Raw genomic sequence first — 16,089 nt, 5'->3', positions numbered from 1 at the left:
TGACCCGAGGGTTCGGGAGATGAAAATGATCGAGGTGCTGGAGGGGTCAAGCGAGGACGGATTCATGGGATCCAGTAAAAATATTGGACAGGGTGATGATGAAGCGATCGAAGGATTGAATGACCGAGTCAAGGAATGATGCAGGATTTGAGGGATTGCGTGATCCCCGCACCAAGGGATCACTGGATCGCGTGATCAAAGGATTGAGGGATCAAATGCACAAATGATGAATGGAGCAATGGATCGAGTGGTCAAGAGAAGGATGGATCTTGGTAACAAGGGATCATGGGATTGAGGGGATCGATGGGTTCGAGGGAGGGATACAGGGATGGAGGGATGGAGGGATACAGGGATGGAGGGATACAGGGATGGAGGGATGGAGGGATACAGGGATGGAGGGATACAGGGGATAGAGAGATGGAGGGATACAGGGATGGAGGGATGGAGGGATACAGGGATGGAGGGATACAGGAGATAGAGAGATGGAGGGATGGAGGAATGGAGGGATACAGGGATGGAGGGATGGAGGAATGGAGGGATACAGGGATGGAGGGATACAGGGATGGAGGGATGGAGGAATGGAGGGATACAGGGATGGAGGGATGGAGGGATACAGGAGATAGAGAGATGGAGGGATGGAGGAATGGAGGGATACAGGGATGGAGGAATGGAGGGATACAGGGATGGAGGGATACAGGGATGGAGGGATGGAGGGATACAGGGATGGAGGAATACAGGGGATAGAGAGATGGAGGGATGTAGGGATACAGGGATGGAGGGATACAGGGATGGAGGGATGGAGGAATGGAGGGATACAGGGATGGAGGGATACAGGGGATAGAGAGATGGAGGGATGGAGGGATACAGGGATGGAGGGATGGAGGGATACAGGGGATAGAGAGATGGAGGGATGGAGGGATACAGGGATGGAGGGATACAGGGGATAGAGAGATGGAGGGATGGAGGGATACAGGGATGGAGGGATACAGGGGATAGAGAGATGGAGGGATGGAGGGATACAGGGATGGAGGAATGGAGGGATGGAGGGATACAGGGATGTAGGGATGGAGGGATGGGAGCAGGGCCCTCACCGCGGTTGAGGGTGCAGCTGCTGTTGGCGTCGGCGGAGATGAAGGACGACTCCGTCTGCTTGCGCACGGTGTCGTTCCACATGCGGCGGATTCGACTCTGCAGCGCAACACGGCGGCACGGAGCGGCGCGTGTCGGCGTGTGTTCGTGTGTGTGTACACGCAGCGTGCATGTGTAGTGTATGTAGTGTGTAGTGTATGTAGCGTGTAGTGTATGTAGCGTGTAGTGTATGTAGCGTGTAGTGTATGTAGCGTGTAGTGTATGTAGCGTGTAGTGTATGTAGCGTGTAGTGTATGTAGCGTGTAGTGTATGTAGCGTGTAGTGTATGTAGCGTGTAGTGTATGTAGCGTGTAGTGTATGTAGCGTGTAGTGTATGTAGCGTGTAGTGTATGTAGCGTGTAGTGTATGTAGCGTGTAGTGTATGTAGCGTGTAGTGTATGTAGCGTGCGTACGTATCTGCGTGTTGGTAGAGTAGCGCGCGTGTGGGTACGTAGCATGCGTGTGTGTGTGTGTGTGTACGTAGCGTGTGTATGTGTGCAGTGTATGTAGCATGCGTATGTAGTATATGTAGCGTGTGTGGCGTGTGTAGCGTGTGTAGCGTGCGTATGTGTGCAGTGTATGTAGCGTGTTTATGTGTGCAGTGTATGTAGGGTGCGTGTGTGTGTGTAGTGTATGTAGTGTGTGTATGTGTGCAGTGTATGTAGCGTGCGTATGTAGTATATGTAGCGTGTGTGGCTTGCGTAGCATGTGTAGCGTGCGTATGTGTGCAGTGTATGTAGCGTGCGTATGTAGCATGCGTATGTAGCGTGCGTATGTAGTGTGTGTAGCGTGCGTATGTAGCCTGTGTAGCGTGTGTGTAGCGTGCATAGCGTGCGTGTGTATCGTGTGTAGCGTGCGTGTGTAGCGTGTGTAGCGTGTGTAGCGTGTGTAGCGTGCGTGTGTAGCGTGTGTAGCGTGTGTAGCGTGCGTGTGTAGCGTGTGTAGCGTGTGTAGCGTGTGTAGCGTGCGTGTGTAGCGTGTGTAGCGTGTGTAGCGTGCGTAGCGTGTGTAGCGTGCGTGTGTAGCGTGTGTAGCGTGTGTAGCGTGCGTGTGTAGCGTGTGTAGCGTGTGTAGCGTGTGTGTAGCGTGTGTGTAGCGTGCATAGCGTGCGTACCTGCGCGTTGGGGGAGTAGCGCGTGCTGTTGGAGTGTCGCGAGTTGGAGTTTTTGGCCGAGTTGTAGGAGGAGTCGTTGCCCCAGGATCCGCAGCACTCGGCGTGCCTCAAGCACTTGCTGTACTCTTTACGCACCTGCACGGGTAGGAGGCGAGGGGTAGGGGGTCAGAGTTCAAGTCAGGCCTAGAGTTAGTGTTATATGGTGTTGAGGTTAGCGTTTTAGAGTCAGGGTTACGGTCAGGATTCGATGTCGAACCCGACGACGCCTGCTGCTGCTGTATATTTGGAGTTTGCGGTGTCTCTCTCTCATCATCATCACGGTGGCTATGAGATGTTAACTTCCTCGCCTGGTCTACAGGAGGTCGTGAGTTCGATCTCGACCATGTCGACGCCTGCTGCTGCTGCTGTATATTTGGAGTTTGCGGTGTCTCTCTCTCTCATCATCATCACGGTGGCTATGAGATGTTAACTACCTCGCCTGGTATACAGGAGGTCGTGGGTTCGATCTCAACCCTGACTAGGCCTGCTGCTGCTGTATATTTGGAGTTTGCGGTGTCTCTCTCTCTCATCATCATCACGGTGGCTATGAGATGTTAACTACCTCGCCTGGTCTACAGGAGGTCGTGAGTTCGATCTCGACCTTGACGACGCCTGCTGCTGCTGTATATTTGGAGTTTGCGGTGTCTCTCTCTCGCCGCGGTCGCGTGGATTTTTTTCCCCCGGGTCGTCCGGTGTTTCCTTCCACATTTAGAATCGACGTCGTGCGTTCACAGAGTATCTGCACGCCGCTATAAATGTCCACGTGATAAGCCACTTCGTTGGGCTATCACTTGTGATGGCCAGGTCGCTTCTGCAAAAGAGCCATAAAGGTTCAGTGGGCCTTACCTGGCGAAATAAAAAGGAAGTAATTTTGCGCGATTGGTTTCCCTTTCCAATACTTTGCACTCCTATTGTGACGTTGGACAGTTTGCTGTTGTGACGCTCTGACCCGTGCCCCGGAAATCTGTGAAAAAGAGCTTCATAGCTCATCGGATTCCTCCTCCATTTAATATAAAAAATTAAATTTTGTTTGTTGCGGTTGCACCCGACTTAAGAGCCGCATGGCTCACAGGGCTATACCTAATAAATGAAACTTGAAAACTTTAATATAAATATCCCGATTCTGTTTCCGATTCTGAAGAAGAGCCATATCGCTCAGTAAGCCTTACATTTTTTTTGGGTTAAATTAATTAAGAGCTGTTAAGATTTTGGGGCCACACTTCAATGTCGAAACAGAAAACGGCGCGACGGGAAAGGGCACTCGGCACCTTTTTCTGCAGAGCGCAGTGGAAGATGAAGATGAACATGCCCTGGAAGGAGTTGAAGATGGTGAAGAGGTAGGCCATGACCAGGGTGGCCTTGTCGATGAAGAGGAACCCGAACACCCAGGTGAGGCCGAGGAGGCAGAGCAGCGCCACGCCCCCCAGTGCCCAGGACCTGCGGGGAAGGAAGGAAAGCAAAAAAAAAGAACCAACGACAACAACGACGTCAGAAGTCAGTGCCGTGATAAATATTGACATCGTCATCATCGTTATTATCGTCCGTGGTCGTCGTCGTCATTAACTTACCAGCACCCGACACGTACGCACGTTGAGCTACTTCTCGCGAGCCGCCCGTAGCCAACCGTGCTAATCGGAGGCGCGGGGGAAGGACAACAAACTAAAAGCGCAAAAAATGCAGTTCTGAAGAAAGTGAGATTTGAAACTAAATTTAACAGCCCATGAGTAAGACACAGCCAATTAGTAAGGTTTGTCACGTGAACAAAACGTGGCGATTAGCTTCCTAATTCAGCGCATCGGTGTGATGGAGAGTAAACCCACACCATTAGCCATTTGAATATGACGTTGGTGGTGGTGGGTTAACGATACATTTAAATTTACGCGATCCAAACCAAAAAAAAAAACCTCATTGGTTATATTTCGATTTAAAGCTTTCGTGACTGCAATGATTCATCTTCTTTGGTTCTTTCGGTAAAGTCACGTAGAATGATAATAAAATAATAAATTGATAAAATAAAATAACACAATAATATTCTCACGACGTTTCGGCCACAACACAAGCGGCCTTCATCAGGTGAAGGGGGGCGAGACTGTCTGGTAGGACAGCGCTGGAGTGAAAGAGCCACGTTCAGATCACGGCCTTTAAGCTGTGTGAGAGGAACAAAGCGCCTTGACAAAGGAATTGGTTATGAATAATAATGGTCGCGAAGGCTAAGATGCATTAAAAATTGAGCCTTGAAACAGTCTTCGCCACGAATTTCGAGGCTGCGTAAGTTTCCGTAGATTCGGAGGTGAGGAGGCGGTCAGAACTGCCGCCAATGACAACATCGTCGATATTGTTATCGATGCTATCGTCTGCATTGGCGTCATTATCATCGTCGTCGTCATCATTCGTTATCTTAGCCGTGAGGATCATCAATGCTGTCTTTTTAAAATCAACATGCGCTCAGGGTATTTGTCTGCTAGAAATGTCCACGTGATGAGCCACTCAGTTGAGCTATCATTTGTGATAGCCGGTGGCGTCTGACAAAAGAGCTGTATGGCTGAGTGGGCCTTAGTTTAATCAGCGTCTCATCGCTATCATCAACGATATCACCATCAGCGGGGCCGCAAATGACGATCGACCGTCACTGCAAGCACCTTAGTTACACTAATCGGGTACCAGAGGGGCAATATTTTAGGCCTGGCAACAACAACCAAAACAACATCTGTGTTTACCATTTTAGCGCACTCAGTCAAATCACTGCTGTCACAGCAAGGACTACTTGTGAGGGGCGCCACGGTGGCGAGATGTCATCCCCCTCGCCTGGTATGCAGGAGGTCGTGGATTCAATCGCGACCCTGACGCCTGCTGGTGTATATCTGGAGTTTGCGTGTCTCTCTCCCTGCGGTTGCGTGGAATTTTTTTCTCCGGGTCTTTCGGTTTGTCCCTCCACATTTAGAAACATGCTTTGAGCTTATTTAGATCATGTGGTTGCTATAAATGTCCACGTGATAAGCCACCTCGGTGAGCTGTCATTTGTGGCCAGGTGGCTTCTGAGAAAAAAAAAATCATCTAACGGCCACAGTGGGCTTTACCTGGTAAGATAAAATAGTTTATTTTTGTGACTTTTGCTTACTTTTCCTATACTTTGCACTCCCATCGTGCGTTCGTATTGTTTGCTGTTGTAACTTTCTGACACCGTGCCCCCCAACTGGACATCTGTGAACAAAAGAGCTTCATAGCTCATCGGATTCCTCCGGCAGTAAAGAAGATTCCGACTCTCTCTTCACTTGACGCGGCACTTTTTAGGGAAGCATCTCCCGCGTAAAGCGAGGGATTAATGGTACAGCAAAAAAAAAGTCAAAGCTGTTTCCTGCTCAAATGGGCATCGAGGCCACTGGTGCTCATCTCCCGCTTAAAGCCCTGCGCCGGGTGTGTGGGAAATTCCACGTTCCTATGGTGGGGAGGTGACTGCTCTGGTCTCTTGAGTTCTCATGGAATTCCTCAACCCTCCTCCAGTCTAAATAAAGATTCCGGTAACGATTCCGATTGAACCTCGCGCACGGTTGGCGGGCGGCCGTCGGCAACACCACCGCACACGACACGCTCCCCGTCGGGGGGGGGGGTCGTGCGACGGCGACGTGCTGGCAAACGTGCGGGCGTCTGAAAGTCACGATCGCCCTCCACCTCCCCCCCCCCCCCCCCCCCCCGGTGAATGAATGCAAATTCCACCCGGCCCCCCCGTCCCTACCCCGCCACCCCCCCCCCCCACCCCCCCCGGCTTTCAACGTCGTCCTTCTCGAGCGTCGCGGATAAAGAGGCGGGCGCCAGCGTGTTAGATGGTCGTCAGGCTCGCCAAGCCCGAGCGAGCGAGCGAGCGGGAGAAAGCGTGCGAGAGAGAAAGCGAAGAGGAGCACGTGACGGTGAGAAGCGTGATACGGGCCGGAGGGCCGGAGGCGAGGGGGGCCGTGGGGGGGGGAGGTAGGGAAAAGGAGAGAGAGGGATGCCCAAATGTGGGCAGAAATCACGGAAAAATACTTACCTGATGAACTCTCTGTTATCCGGAGAGCTGAGAGCGGGCGGGGCGGGGGGAAAGGGGGAGGCAGGAAAGGAGGGCCACGCAGCACACACAGAAAGTTACTTAGGAGAGTGTGTTGGCGACACGGGAGGATTAAACTGCCTGCTCAAACAGATAGGGGGGGGGGGGGGGGGGGGTGGCGGTGACGTTGGCAGTGCGAGCGCCAACGTCTCAAGCGGCCGTCACGGGGCTCTCGGGCGTCCACAGGCGACGTCGCCAAAACAGAGCCACGCACGGCCCCGCGGGGAGACGCTGGCAAACGAACGGATGGATGGGCAGACGGACAAATAGACGGATGGACAGACCGACGGATAGATGGATGGGCAGACGGACGGACGTAGAGGTGGATGGGCAGATGGACGCATGGATTAAACTAACCTATTTTTATGTTACCAGGTAAGGCTCACTGAGCAATATTGATATTTTTAAGAAGCGACTTGGCCACAAATTACATCCGAATTAAGTTGCTTATCACGTGGACATTTATAGTGGCAAAATGCTCTAAATGCGCGATTCTAAATGTGAAGGAAAAAACCGGGAGACCCGGAGAAAAATCCACGCTACCACGGGGAGAGAGAGAGAGAGACCGCAAACTCCAAATATACAGCAGGCGTCAGGGTCGGAATCGAACCCATGACCTCCTGTATACCGGGTGAGGGAGTTAACATCTCACCATCTCAATGGATGGGCAGAGAGCCGGATGGATGTGACTGATAGTTAGATGGGCGGATCACCAGATGAACCAGCAGACAAACGGAAAGATGCATGGCCGTAGAGACGTACGCGTACGGAGCGATTAAACTGTCTGCCCACAGATACGGGAGTCACACCGCCAGCGGGAATGCCAGCGCTCTCAGTCGGCGTCACTGAGCGCCAGCACTTTGAGAGGGCATCGTCAGTGGTCACCCTGGGCCCACTCCGACATCGCCACTGCGTGGAGTTCTATCGCTGTGCAGGAAAGCTCAGTTGCTGCATTGGACGGTCGGATCACGAGTCACATGGATTGGACGGACAAAGGAATGGATGGACAGGCAGACGGACAGATAGATGGACAGAGGGAAGATGGGATAAGCGGACAGATGGTCAGATGGATGGATGAGTGAAGATAGCTCAAAAGAGGGACTTGTATGTATGTTTGTTGAATTATTAGGCACCGTATGTAGCCAACCGTGCTCATCGGAGATGCGTGGGAAGGTCAACAAACTAAACACAAAAAGTAGTTCTAAAGAAATTCGTTTTCAACCTCGATGATGACTTCAAAGTGCATAGCTTCCAGTGGCTTCCTAATATCAGAAGGAAGAGCGCGTTCCAGACGGCCGTAGAAGCGCATCTGAAAGCGCGCGATGCGGCGAACGTCTTTGTTCGATGGTCAGCCAGAAGCCGCCGCTGCGAGGATGACCGGACCTCACGTGATGGCGTTTACGCCCCTTGACGAGACTTTTACACGGACAGCCGCACGGACAGACGGAGACGCACACGCAGGCGCCGGAAGCCAGGCAGACGAGAAAGCGCGCGCGAGACGAGGTGCAGACACGGCGCGAGGACACGTCGCCAAGGCAGGCCTTACCCAGGCAGGTCAGTGTTATAGTATCCGTCACACACGGGGTGACTGAACGGGGCGCGGGGGCAGAGGTGGCACAGGAGCAAGGAGAGCAGAGTTAGAGACGCGAGGCGTGGGGGGAGGTTGGGGGGGGGGGGGGGGGAGAAGATCGCGGCAGGTGGGAAGAACCAACGAAGATTCTCTCGGGCGAGCGATTTATGTACGTTGAACTCTTTCGACGCCCTGCGTAGCCAACTGTGCTAATCGGAGGTGTGCGACTGGTCGGAACGAGCCTGTCTGGAGGCCGGGGCTCCCCCCCGAAACGGCGTGCGTGCGGTGTAACGGAGTCCCCGCGTGGAACGGGGGTAGGTTGTGGGTGTTTTTGGTTGTTGTTGCGAGGACCCATAAAATTCGAAGAGAAATTTGATGCAAATTGAAAAAAACAAAGCTCAATAACCGAGCGACGCGCAAAGCGGAGCCGCCGCGGCGAGGGAGAGATCTCTCCCTCGCCTTCTGCGCAAGAGGTTCGTGGGTGGTTCAATCCCGGACCCCGACGATGCCTGCCTGTGCTACGCCTGGAGTCCGCGTGCTCTCACGCTCTCTCTCTCCCCGTGGTGGTCGCTTGGATTTTTCTTCTCCGGGTTCCTCCCCCAGTTTTGCCACCCCCACGAGGTGTCCCCTACACACCCCCCCCCCCTCATATAAACGATATATGTACGCATTGACTTTCTCGTATATAAGGGGACCTCTCTCTAATTCGTGAACATTTTAGATGAAGAAATTCTATAACAGAACTTTCACAGCGGGCGGTGTAACGTCAACTCGTGTTTTGGCGAACGAACCCAGAAAGCAGATATCGCAGAACTATTTCTGGAGTCGCACAGAAAGACCTATTAACCCTTCTCCGTCCCAAGAAGTCTGCAGGTTGCAGGGTGGGTGTATCGTTCACCTCTGATTCTCGGAACGCAAATACGGCTCGGCATTAATTGTATTTAGAGAGGCGTAGTAAATACCGTTGTTCTTAAAGACATTGTTAGTCGCCGCAGACAACTGTAAAGACACGACCGCACTCTACGATAAGCTGACGGGCCAAACTGTGCCACACGCCCCCTCCCGCATGGCCTTGTAGGAGCATCGGTACCGATAAAGTTAAGTGATTTTAGTTTTTCTTCCGGTTTCGTTTTAACGACGCATGTCACCGGAACGGGGAAGGGTTAAAGTAACGCAAGCAGGTGCACGACTTATAAATCCCTTGCAAGGGGCGATTGTTACACGATGGGTCAGAGCGAACCTATGGTCCCCGAGAAGCTGCATTGAGCTCGTTAAAGCGAAACCCGAATTTCAAAACGACGGTTACATTTTTGTGCAGCAGTCATTGGCGACCGTGGCTGAGAACCACCAATATTCGCTCGCGACACCGGAACACTCCAGGCTCAATCACGGGTGGCTGGGGCCTAGTCGGTTGAACGAAAAGGCGAGGGAGGGCCCAAATGTAAAAAAGTTGGCTGGCGGGGAGACTGCCAGCTTCACCCACCGTGTGTGCCGGCAGAGCCTCCCGGAAAATGCGGTCGCTTTAAGTGATGAACCCCCCCCCCCCGCTTTCCTCTCCCCCCCACACCCGTCCACATCACTCACTTAATGTTCTCGAGTCGGTTGCCATCGGGCTTGAGTGGAGCCGAATGCTGCAGCATCTTGTACAGAGTAATCAGCAGGAACACGAAGTTCACCTGTGACACCACACGCGCGCCACGCATACGAGTCAGCAGTCCATAAGACGTTTTTTTTTTTTGGGGTTAAATCGCTTGAACGTAAATGTGTCGTTAAACCCGTCACCGCCGCCACCCGGCCACAGGCAATTGGTAAGGTTTGTCGCGTCAACAGAACGTGCCAATTCGTTGCTAGTTCAGCGCACCGGTGTGTTGGAGCGTAAACCCATAGCAACATTTACAATTCGAGCAGCGCGACGTTTCGCCGGTAATTACAAAAACAACAACAACAATAACAGGCATCGTCAGGCGATAGCCAGAATTGCGGAGAATTCCTCCTCCTGTTTCGATCTTAAACAGAGGCGTAGAGGTGATGTCGTCACTTGTGAGCCTATCAGGTGCGAAGATCAGAGGCGGGTGAATGTAGTCAATGTAAATTGCAATGGATGCCTATAATTTCGGGTTATTTAAAACGAGTTGAAACCAAGTTAACTTTCCAGGCTACGGTGACGGCAGTGGGCTTGGTCCACATTAACGTCGCATTTTCACTCTAACACGGTTGTTGCACGTACTGATGTTGAACTTCTTTCACACCGTACGTAGCCGACCGTGCTAATCAGAGGTGCGGGACTGCCAGCTCACCATACTGGCTGAGCCTCCCTTTCATTAGGGAAGACTTTTCTCACAACGCGGAACGTGCGCACCGTTATAATGCGGTTTCTGAGCGGTCGACGGTGAACTGCTTTCTGGAACGGTACGGGAATTCTGGGTATATACGCGTGGAATGTTACGGTTATTTGTGTGCGTGCGTACAACGTATCTTGCCACACTTGGCAAACTTTATCGTGACATTACTTCTTATGGGGATTATTTAGATAATTTGGCTGCTATAAATTTCCAATTGATAAGCCAATTACTTTGTTGCTTCTAAAAAAAAGACGCTAATAACTCAGTGGGCCTTACCTGGTAAAATAAAAACTAGTTTTTTTTACACCAGATTTCCTTTCCTATACTTTTCACTGCTATCGTATTTTTGTACCGTTTGTTGTTGCAACGTTCTGACCCCGGTGCCCCCGACTGGACATCTGTGAACAAAAGAGCTTTATAGCTCATCGGATTCCTCCTCCAGTAGTAATAAATATTCCGACTCTCTCTTCGCTGAACGCGGTGCTTTTCAGGAATTCTTCTACCGCGTTAAGCGAGTAATTAATGGGACAACCAAAGAGTCAAAAAGTTATTTCCTGCTCAAATTAGCATTGAGGCCACTGGTGCTCATCTTCCCATTGACAACCCTGAGCCGGTCGTGGGAAATTCCACATTACTATGGTGGGGGGGGGGGGGGCGAGTCTTTTCAAAAGACAACCTGGTGACTCCAAAGATCAACATGTGAAAGAAGTTCAGCATACCTAGTACATACAGACGTTAGCGTGGCAATCAGAGGTGCTCGCCTGCAATTCGCGTTTTAGATCTGGACGGGATTTTGGCACGAGACGATTTCGGGAATTCACGTTCAAGACGAATGTGGGAATCGCATCAGATTCAGCACGGGAACTCTCACACACACGTACGTTGAGCGGCAGACACAGCGACGCGTCTCACTGGCGGGGGAACGATGCCGGAAGCTTCACCGCGACCCACCCACCCCCCCCCCCCCCCCCGTCCCTGGCACAATGCGCACGCACGGTACTCACGAGGATGATGGCGGCCACGGGCGCGAGGAAACTCCAGATGAAATGATTGTCGGTCCTGAGCCAACAGCTGCAGAACGGAAGAGAGGACAAACGATCGCCTGGTTAGCCTGCCAGGCCGAGATAGCGCTGCACGTATCTGGTTTCATTCGCCAGTTATTTGGTAACATTTGCCACCGTTCAGTAGCACTTGAGCCACCCATCTGGTAACATCGGGGCACATTTGTGTCATTTGTTGCATGTGACGGCATTCCATACATCTGGTGAGGCCGGGCGCCAGCCGGCAAGGCCGGGCGCCAGCCGGCAAGGCCGGGCGCCAGCCGGCAAGGCCGGGCGCCAGCCGGCAAGGCCGGGCGCCAGCCGGCAAGGCCGGGCTCCAGTTAGCAAGCCGGGGCGCCAGCCGGCAAGACCCCGGGCGCTGTCCCCGGCACGAGGGGCGGCGGCGGCGGCGGCGGCGGCGGCGGGACTCACGCTCGCTCGGTGCCGTAGCCAGTGTAGTCGACGGCGAGGGAGACCCCGACGACGGTGAGCGGCAGGCCGTAGCCCAGGAGGTAGAAGTACTTGCGGCGTGCGCGGCGCCCCTCGAACACCTCCACCAGCATGAGGTAGAGCTGCACGCCCTCGAGGCACATCCACGCAAACGCCGCCAGGAAGAACAGGTGCAGCAGCGCCGCCAGGATGGAGCACGCCACCTGCGGAGCCAGCGCAGTGGGGTGGGCGGTTGGTGTTTATACAGAATCGGAATCTTTATTTGGACGTGGAGGGGAGGAAATCCGATGAGCCGAGAAGCTCTTGTCTCACAGATGTCCACCGGTAGGGGGTCACGGGGGTCACTACGAAACAACGCGATAGGAGTGCAAGGTAGAGGAAAGGTGAACACATCACGAATGAAAAAATTAACCATTTTTATTTTCCCCAGGCAAAGCGCGCTGAGCTGTTGCACAATTTGCTTCAGAAGCGAGTGAAAAATTGAGAAAGTGGTAAGCAAGTGGCTAAACGTGAACGGAACATTATTTAAATAAAAACGTGCATCATTTATATATCTATCAAGATTGGGCAAGGCAGCAAAAACAAGGAAACGTTCTCAGACCACACCAAGGTAACACCACACAGCCGGAGTCGCTCAGTAACACGGAGAGCCCCGCCAGGGAGAGTGGGCGAGCGAGACGGTGGCTCCGCAGGGTCGGTGGGTCAGCGGCTAAGCACGTGAGATGGTGAGCGAGTGAGAGGACGGTAAGAAAGAGCGGGTTGGTGGGCGAAGTGGGTGAGTGGATTAAAGGGCGAGTGGGTGAAAGGATGAGTGGATGACCATGAGGGTGAGTTGGTGAACAGCGGGACTTTGGTTCGAGGGCGAGTGAACGGCAGTGCGAGCTAGCAAGAGGGTGAGTGGACGACAGTGTAAGTGGGTGAGCTTGTGAGCGTGTCAGTGGGTGAGCGTGTGAGTGGGTGAGTGCGTGAGTTGGGTGAGTGTGTGAGCGGGTGAGCGTGTGAGTGGGTGAGTGCGTGAGTTGGGTGAGTGTGTGAGCGGGTGAGCGTGTGAGCGTGTGAGTGGGTGAGTGCGTGAGATGGGTGAGTGTGTGAGCGGGTGAGCGTGTCAGCGTATGTGCGAACGAAATAGCAAGCGGCAGAGAGGAGCAGTGGGCAAGATGGGACAGTGGGCGAGAACGAGTGGGTAAACGTGTGAGCGGAAGAAAGAGCGCCACTGCGAGTGGGTGAGCAGGCAAGACACACGGAGAGAGAGAGAGAGGAAGACTGAGCGCATCAAGAGCAAGCAAGAGGATCGAGTGGGCGAGCGAGTGGGTGAGAGGACGGGCGAGTGGGCGAGCGTGGGTGAGTAGGTGAGTGGGTGAGTAGGCGAGTGGGTGAGAAGACAAGTTGGAGGGAGTGGGCAATAGGGAGGGAGCGGGTGGGCAGGCGGGCGAGTGGGTGAGTAGGTGAGTGGGTGAGTGGGCGAGTGGGTGAGTAGGTGAGTGGGTGAGTAGGTGAGTGGGTGAGTAGGTGAGTGGGCGAGTGGGTGAGTGAGTGAGTAGGTGAGTGGGTGAGTGGGTGAGTGGGTGAGTAGGTGAGTGGGTGAGTGGGTGATTAGGTGAGTGGGTGAGTAGGTGAGTGGGTGAGTGGGTGAGTAGGTGAGTAGGTGAGTGGGTGAGTGGATGAGTGAGTGAGTGGGCGAGTGGGTGAGTGGATGAGTGGGTGAGTGGGTGAGTAGGTGAGTGGGTGAGTGGGTGAGTATGTGAGTGGGTGAGTGGGTGAGAAGACAAGTCGGTGGGAGTGGGCAAGAGGGAAGGAGCGGGCGGGCAGGCGGGCGAGTGGGCGAGTGGGTGAGTGGGTGAGTAGGTGAGTGGGCGAGTGGGTGAGTAGGTGAGTGGGCGAGTGGGTGAGTGGGTGAGTAGGTGAGTGGGTGAGTGGGTGAGTAGGTGAGTGGGCGAGTGGGTGAGTAGATGAGTGGGCGAGTGGGTGAGTGGGTGAGTAGGTGAGAGGGTGAGTAGGCGTAAAGACAAGTCGGTGGGAGTGGGCAAGAGGGAGCGGGCGGGCGCACCGTGTACTGAGTCTTGTCGATGCCTAGCAGGAAGAGTAGCTCAGCGAGCAGCAGGTTGAGGCACAGGTTCTTGTGGATGGTGTTGCGGTCACTCTGGAGGCCGCGGAAGAAGCAGAAGGTGAAGGTGGCCATGGCGAGGCACACGAGGGACACCAGCACGCCCACCCACGTGATCACCAGCAGCAGCAGCTCGTGGGCGCGGTCCCCGTACTGGCACGCACGGGACACACGGGGGCATGAGGATGCCATGGGCAGGTGCACGTATGTACTGTGAGGGAAAAAAAGTATTTGATCCCCTGCTGATTTTGTACGTTTGCCCACTGACAAAGAAATGATCAGTCTATAATTTTAATGTTAGGTTTATTTGAACAGTGAGAGACAGAATAACAACAAAAAAATCCAGAAAAACGCATGTAAAAAAATGTTATAAATTGATTTGTATTTTAATGAGGGAAATAAGAATTAAGAATTTGACCCCTCTGCAAAACATGACTTAGTACTTGGTGGCAAAACCCTTGTTGGCAATCACAGAGGTCAGATGTTACTTGTAGTTGGCCACCAGGTTTGCACACATCTCAGGAGGGATTTTATCCCACTCTTCTTTGCAGATATTCTCCAAGTCATTAAGATTTCGAGGCTGACGTTTGGCAACTCGAACCTTCAGCTCCCTCCACAGATTTTCTATGGGATTAAGGTCTGGAGACTGGCTAGGCCACTCCAGGACCTTAATGTGCTTCTTCTTGAGCCACTCCTTTGTTGCCTTGGCCGTGTGTTTTGGGTCATTGTCATGCTGGAATACCCATCCACGACCCATTTTCCATGCCCTGGCTGAGGGAAGGAGGTTCTCACCCAAGATTTGACGGTACATGGCCCCGTCCATCATCCCTTTGATGCGGTGAAGTTGTCCTGTCCCCTTAGCAGAAAAACACCCCCAAAGCATGTTTCCACCTCCATGTTTGACGGTGGGGATGGTGTTCTTGGGTTCATAGGCAGCATTCCTCCTCCTCCAAACACGGCGAGTTGAGTTGATGCCAAAGAGTTCCATTTTGGTCTCATCTGACCACAACACTTTCACCCAGTTGTCCTCTGAATCATTCAGATGTTCATTAGCAAACTTCAGACGGGCATGTATATGTGCTTTCTTGAGCAGGGGGACCTTGCGGGCGCTGCAGGATTTCAGTCATTCACGGCGTAGTGTGTTACCAATTGTTTTCTTGGTAACTATGGTCCCAGCTGCTCCTCACCGTTCTCATGATCATTGCAATTCCACGAGGTGAGATCTTGCATGGAGCCCCAGGCTGAGGGAGATTGACAGTTCTTTTGTGTTTCTTCCATTTGTGAATAATCGCACCAACTGTTGTAACCTTCTCACCAAGCTGCTTGGCAATGGTCTTGTAGCCCATTCCAGCCTTGTGTAGGTCTACAATCTTGTCCCTGACATCCTTGGAGAGCTCTTTGGTCTTGGCCATGGTGGAGAGTTTGGAATCTGATTGATTGCTTCTGTGGACAGGTGCCTTTTATACAGGTAACAAGCTGAGATTAGGAGCACTCCCTTTAAGAGTGTGCTCCTAATCTCAGCTCGTTACCTGTATAAAAGACACCTGGGAGCCAGAAATCTTTCTGATTGAGAGGGGGTCAAATACTTATTTCCCTCATTAAAATGCAAATACATTTATAACATTTTTGACATGCGTTTTTCTGGATTTTGTTGTTATTCTGAATCTCACTGTTCAAATAAACCTACCATTAAAATTATAGACTGATCATTTCTTTGTCAGTGGGTAAACGTACAAAATCAGCAGGGGATCAAATACTTTTTCCCTCACTGTATCAGGATCTTCTTTCGCCAAGTACGTAGCCAACCGTGCTCATCGGAGGTGCGGGGGAAGGACAACAAACTAAACACAAAAAGCAGTTCTTAAATAAATTAGTTTTTAATTGGGATTTAAATCGAAAAAGGTGGACAACGAATGACAAAGATCCCCCGTATAGGCTTTAACAGACTGTTGGGGCAAGTGCTGTTAGCAAGTAGCAGCACCTATGAAGGCCGGCACGGCACACGAGGGGGTGGGTGGCCAGCACCACGCCCGGCCGCCTTTGTCTCCCCAGTGGCAGGATGTTACAGGACCCAGGTATTATGGGTTGATGGAGATTACAGATGCACCAACTGTGCTCCACACTCAACTTTCTGCATTTTAGTCACCCGGCACTCTGCTCATTGTTATGAGCATCGCTCCACACACAAAGATCCCCCGAATAGCCTTAACAGACTGTTGAG

At 52.6% G+C, this 16,089-nt stretch overlaps 1 protein-coding gene across 8 annotated transcripts in view; it reads right to left on the bottom strand.

Annotated features, from left to right (window-relative positions):
* The window catches only part of LOC116942196 (adhesion G protein-coupled receptor L2-like), a 213,143-nt gene that overhangs the window by 15,273 nt on the left and 181,781 nt on the right, over positions 1 to 16,089 (bottom strand). For 5 of the 8 annotated variants that reach the window (XM_032953872.2, XM_032953862.2, XM_032953889.2 and 2 more), the window contains 9 exons: positions 13,812 to 14,021; positions 11,747 to 11,967; positions 11,279 to 11,345; positions 9,517 to 9,608; positions 7,909 to 7,950; positions 6,306 to 6,332; positions 3,550 to 3,718; positions 2,243 to 2,377; positions 1,092 to 1,188 (listed from right to left, as the gene is read on the bottom strand). In XM_032953872.2, coding sequence (XP_032809763.2) covers positions 1,092 to 1,188; positions 2,243 to 2,377; positions 3,550 to 3,718; positions 6,306 to 6,332; positions 7,909 to 7,950; positions 9,517 to 9,608; positions 11,279 to 11,345; positions 11,747 to 11,967; positions 13,812 to 14,021 — 1,060 coding nt within the window. The remainder of the gene's footprint in view (positions 1 to 1,091; positions 1,189 to 2,242; positions 2,378 to 3,549; positions 3,719 to 6,305; positions 6,333 to 7,908; positions 7,951 to 9,516; positions 9,609 to 11,278; positions 11,346 to 11,746; positions 11,968 to 13,811; positions 14,022 to 16,089) is intronic. The other 3 variants (XM_032953909.2, XM_032953918.2, XM_032953937.2) reach the window with 1 other exon arrangement.

Source organism: Petromyzon marinus, chromosome 1 (assembly GCF_048934315.1).
Source record: "Petromyzon marinus isolate PM22_M1 ecotype Great Lakes invasive population chromosome 1, UKy_Petmar_22M1.pri1.0, whole genome shotgun sequence".
NCBI lineage: Eukaryota > Metazoa > Chordata > Hyperoartia > Petromyzontiformes > Petromyzontidae > Petromyzon > Petromyzon marinus.
Note: the sequence above shows the minus strand (reverse complement) of the source record. Positions and strands in the feature narration are given on the sequence as shown.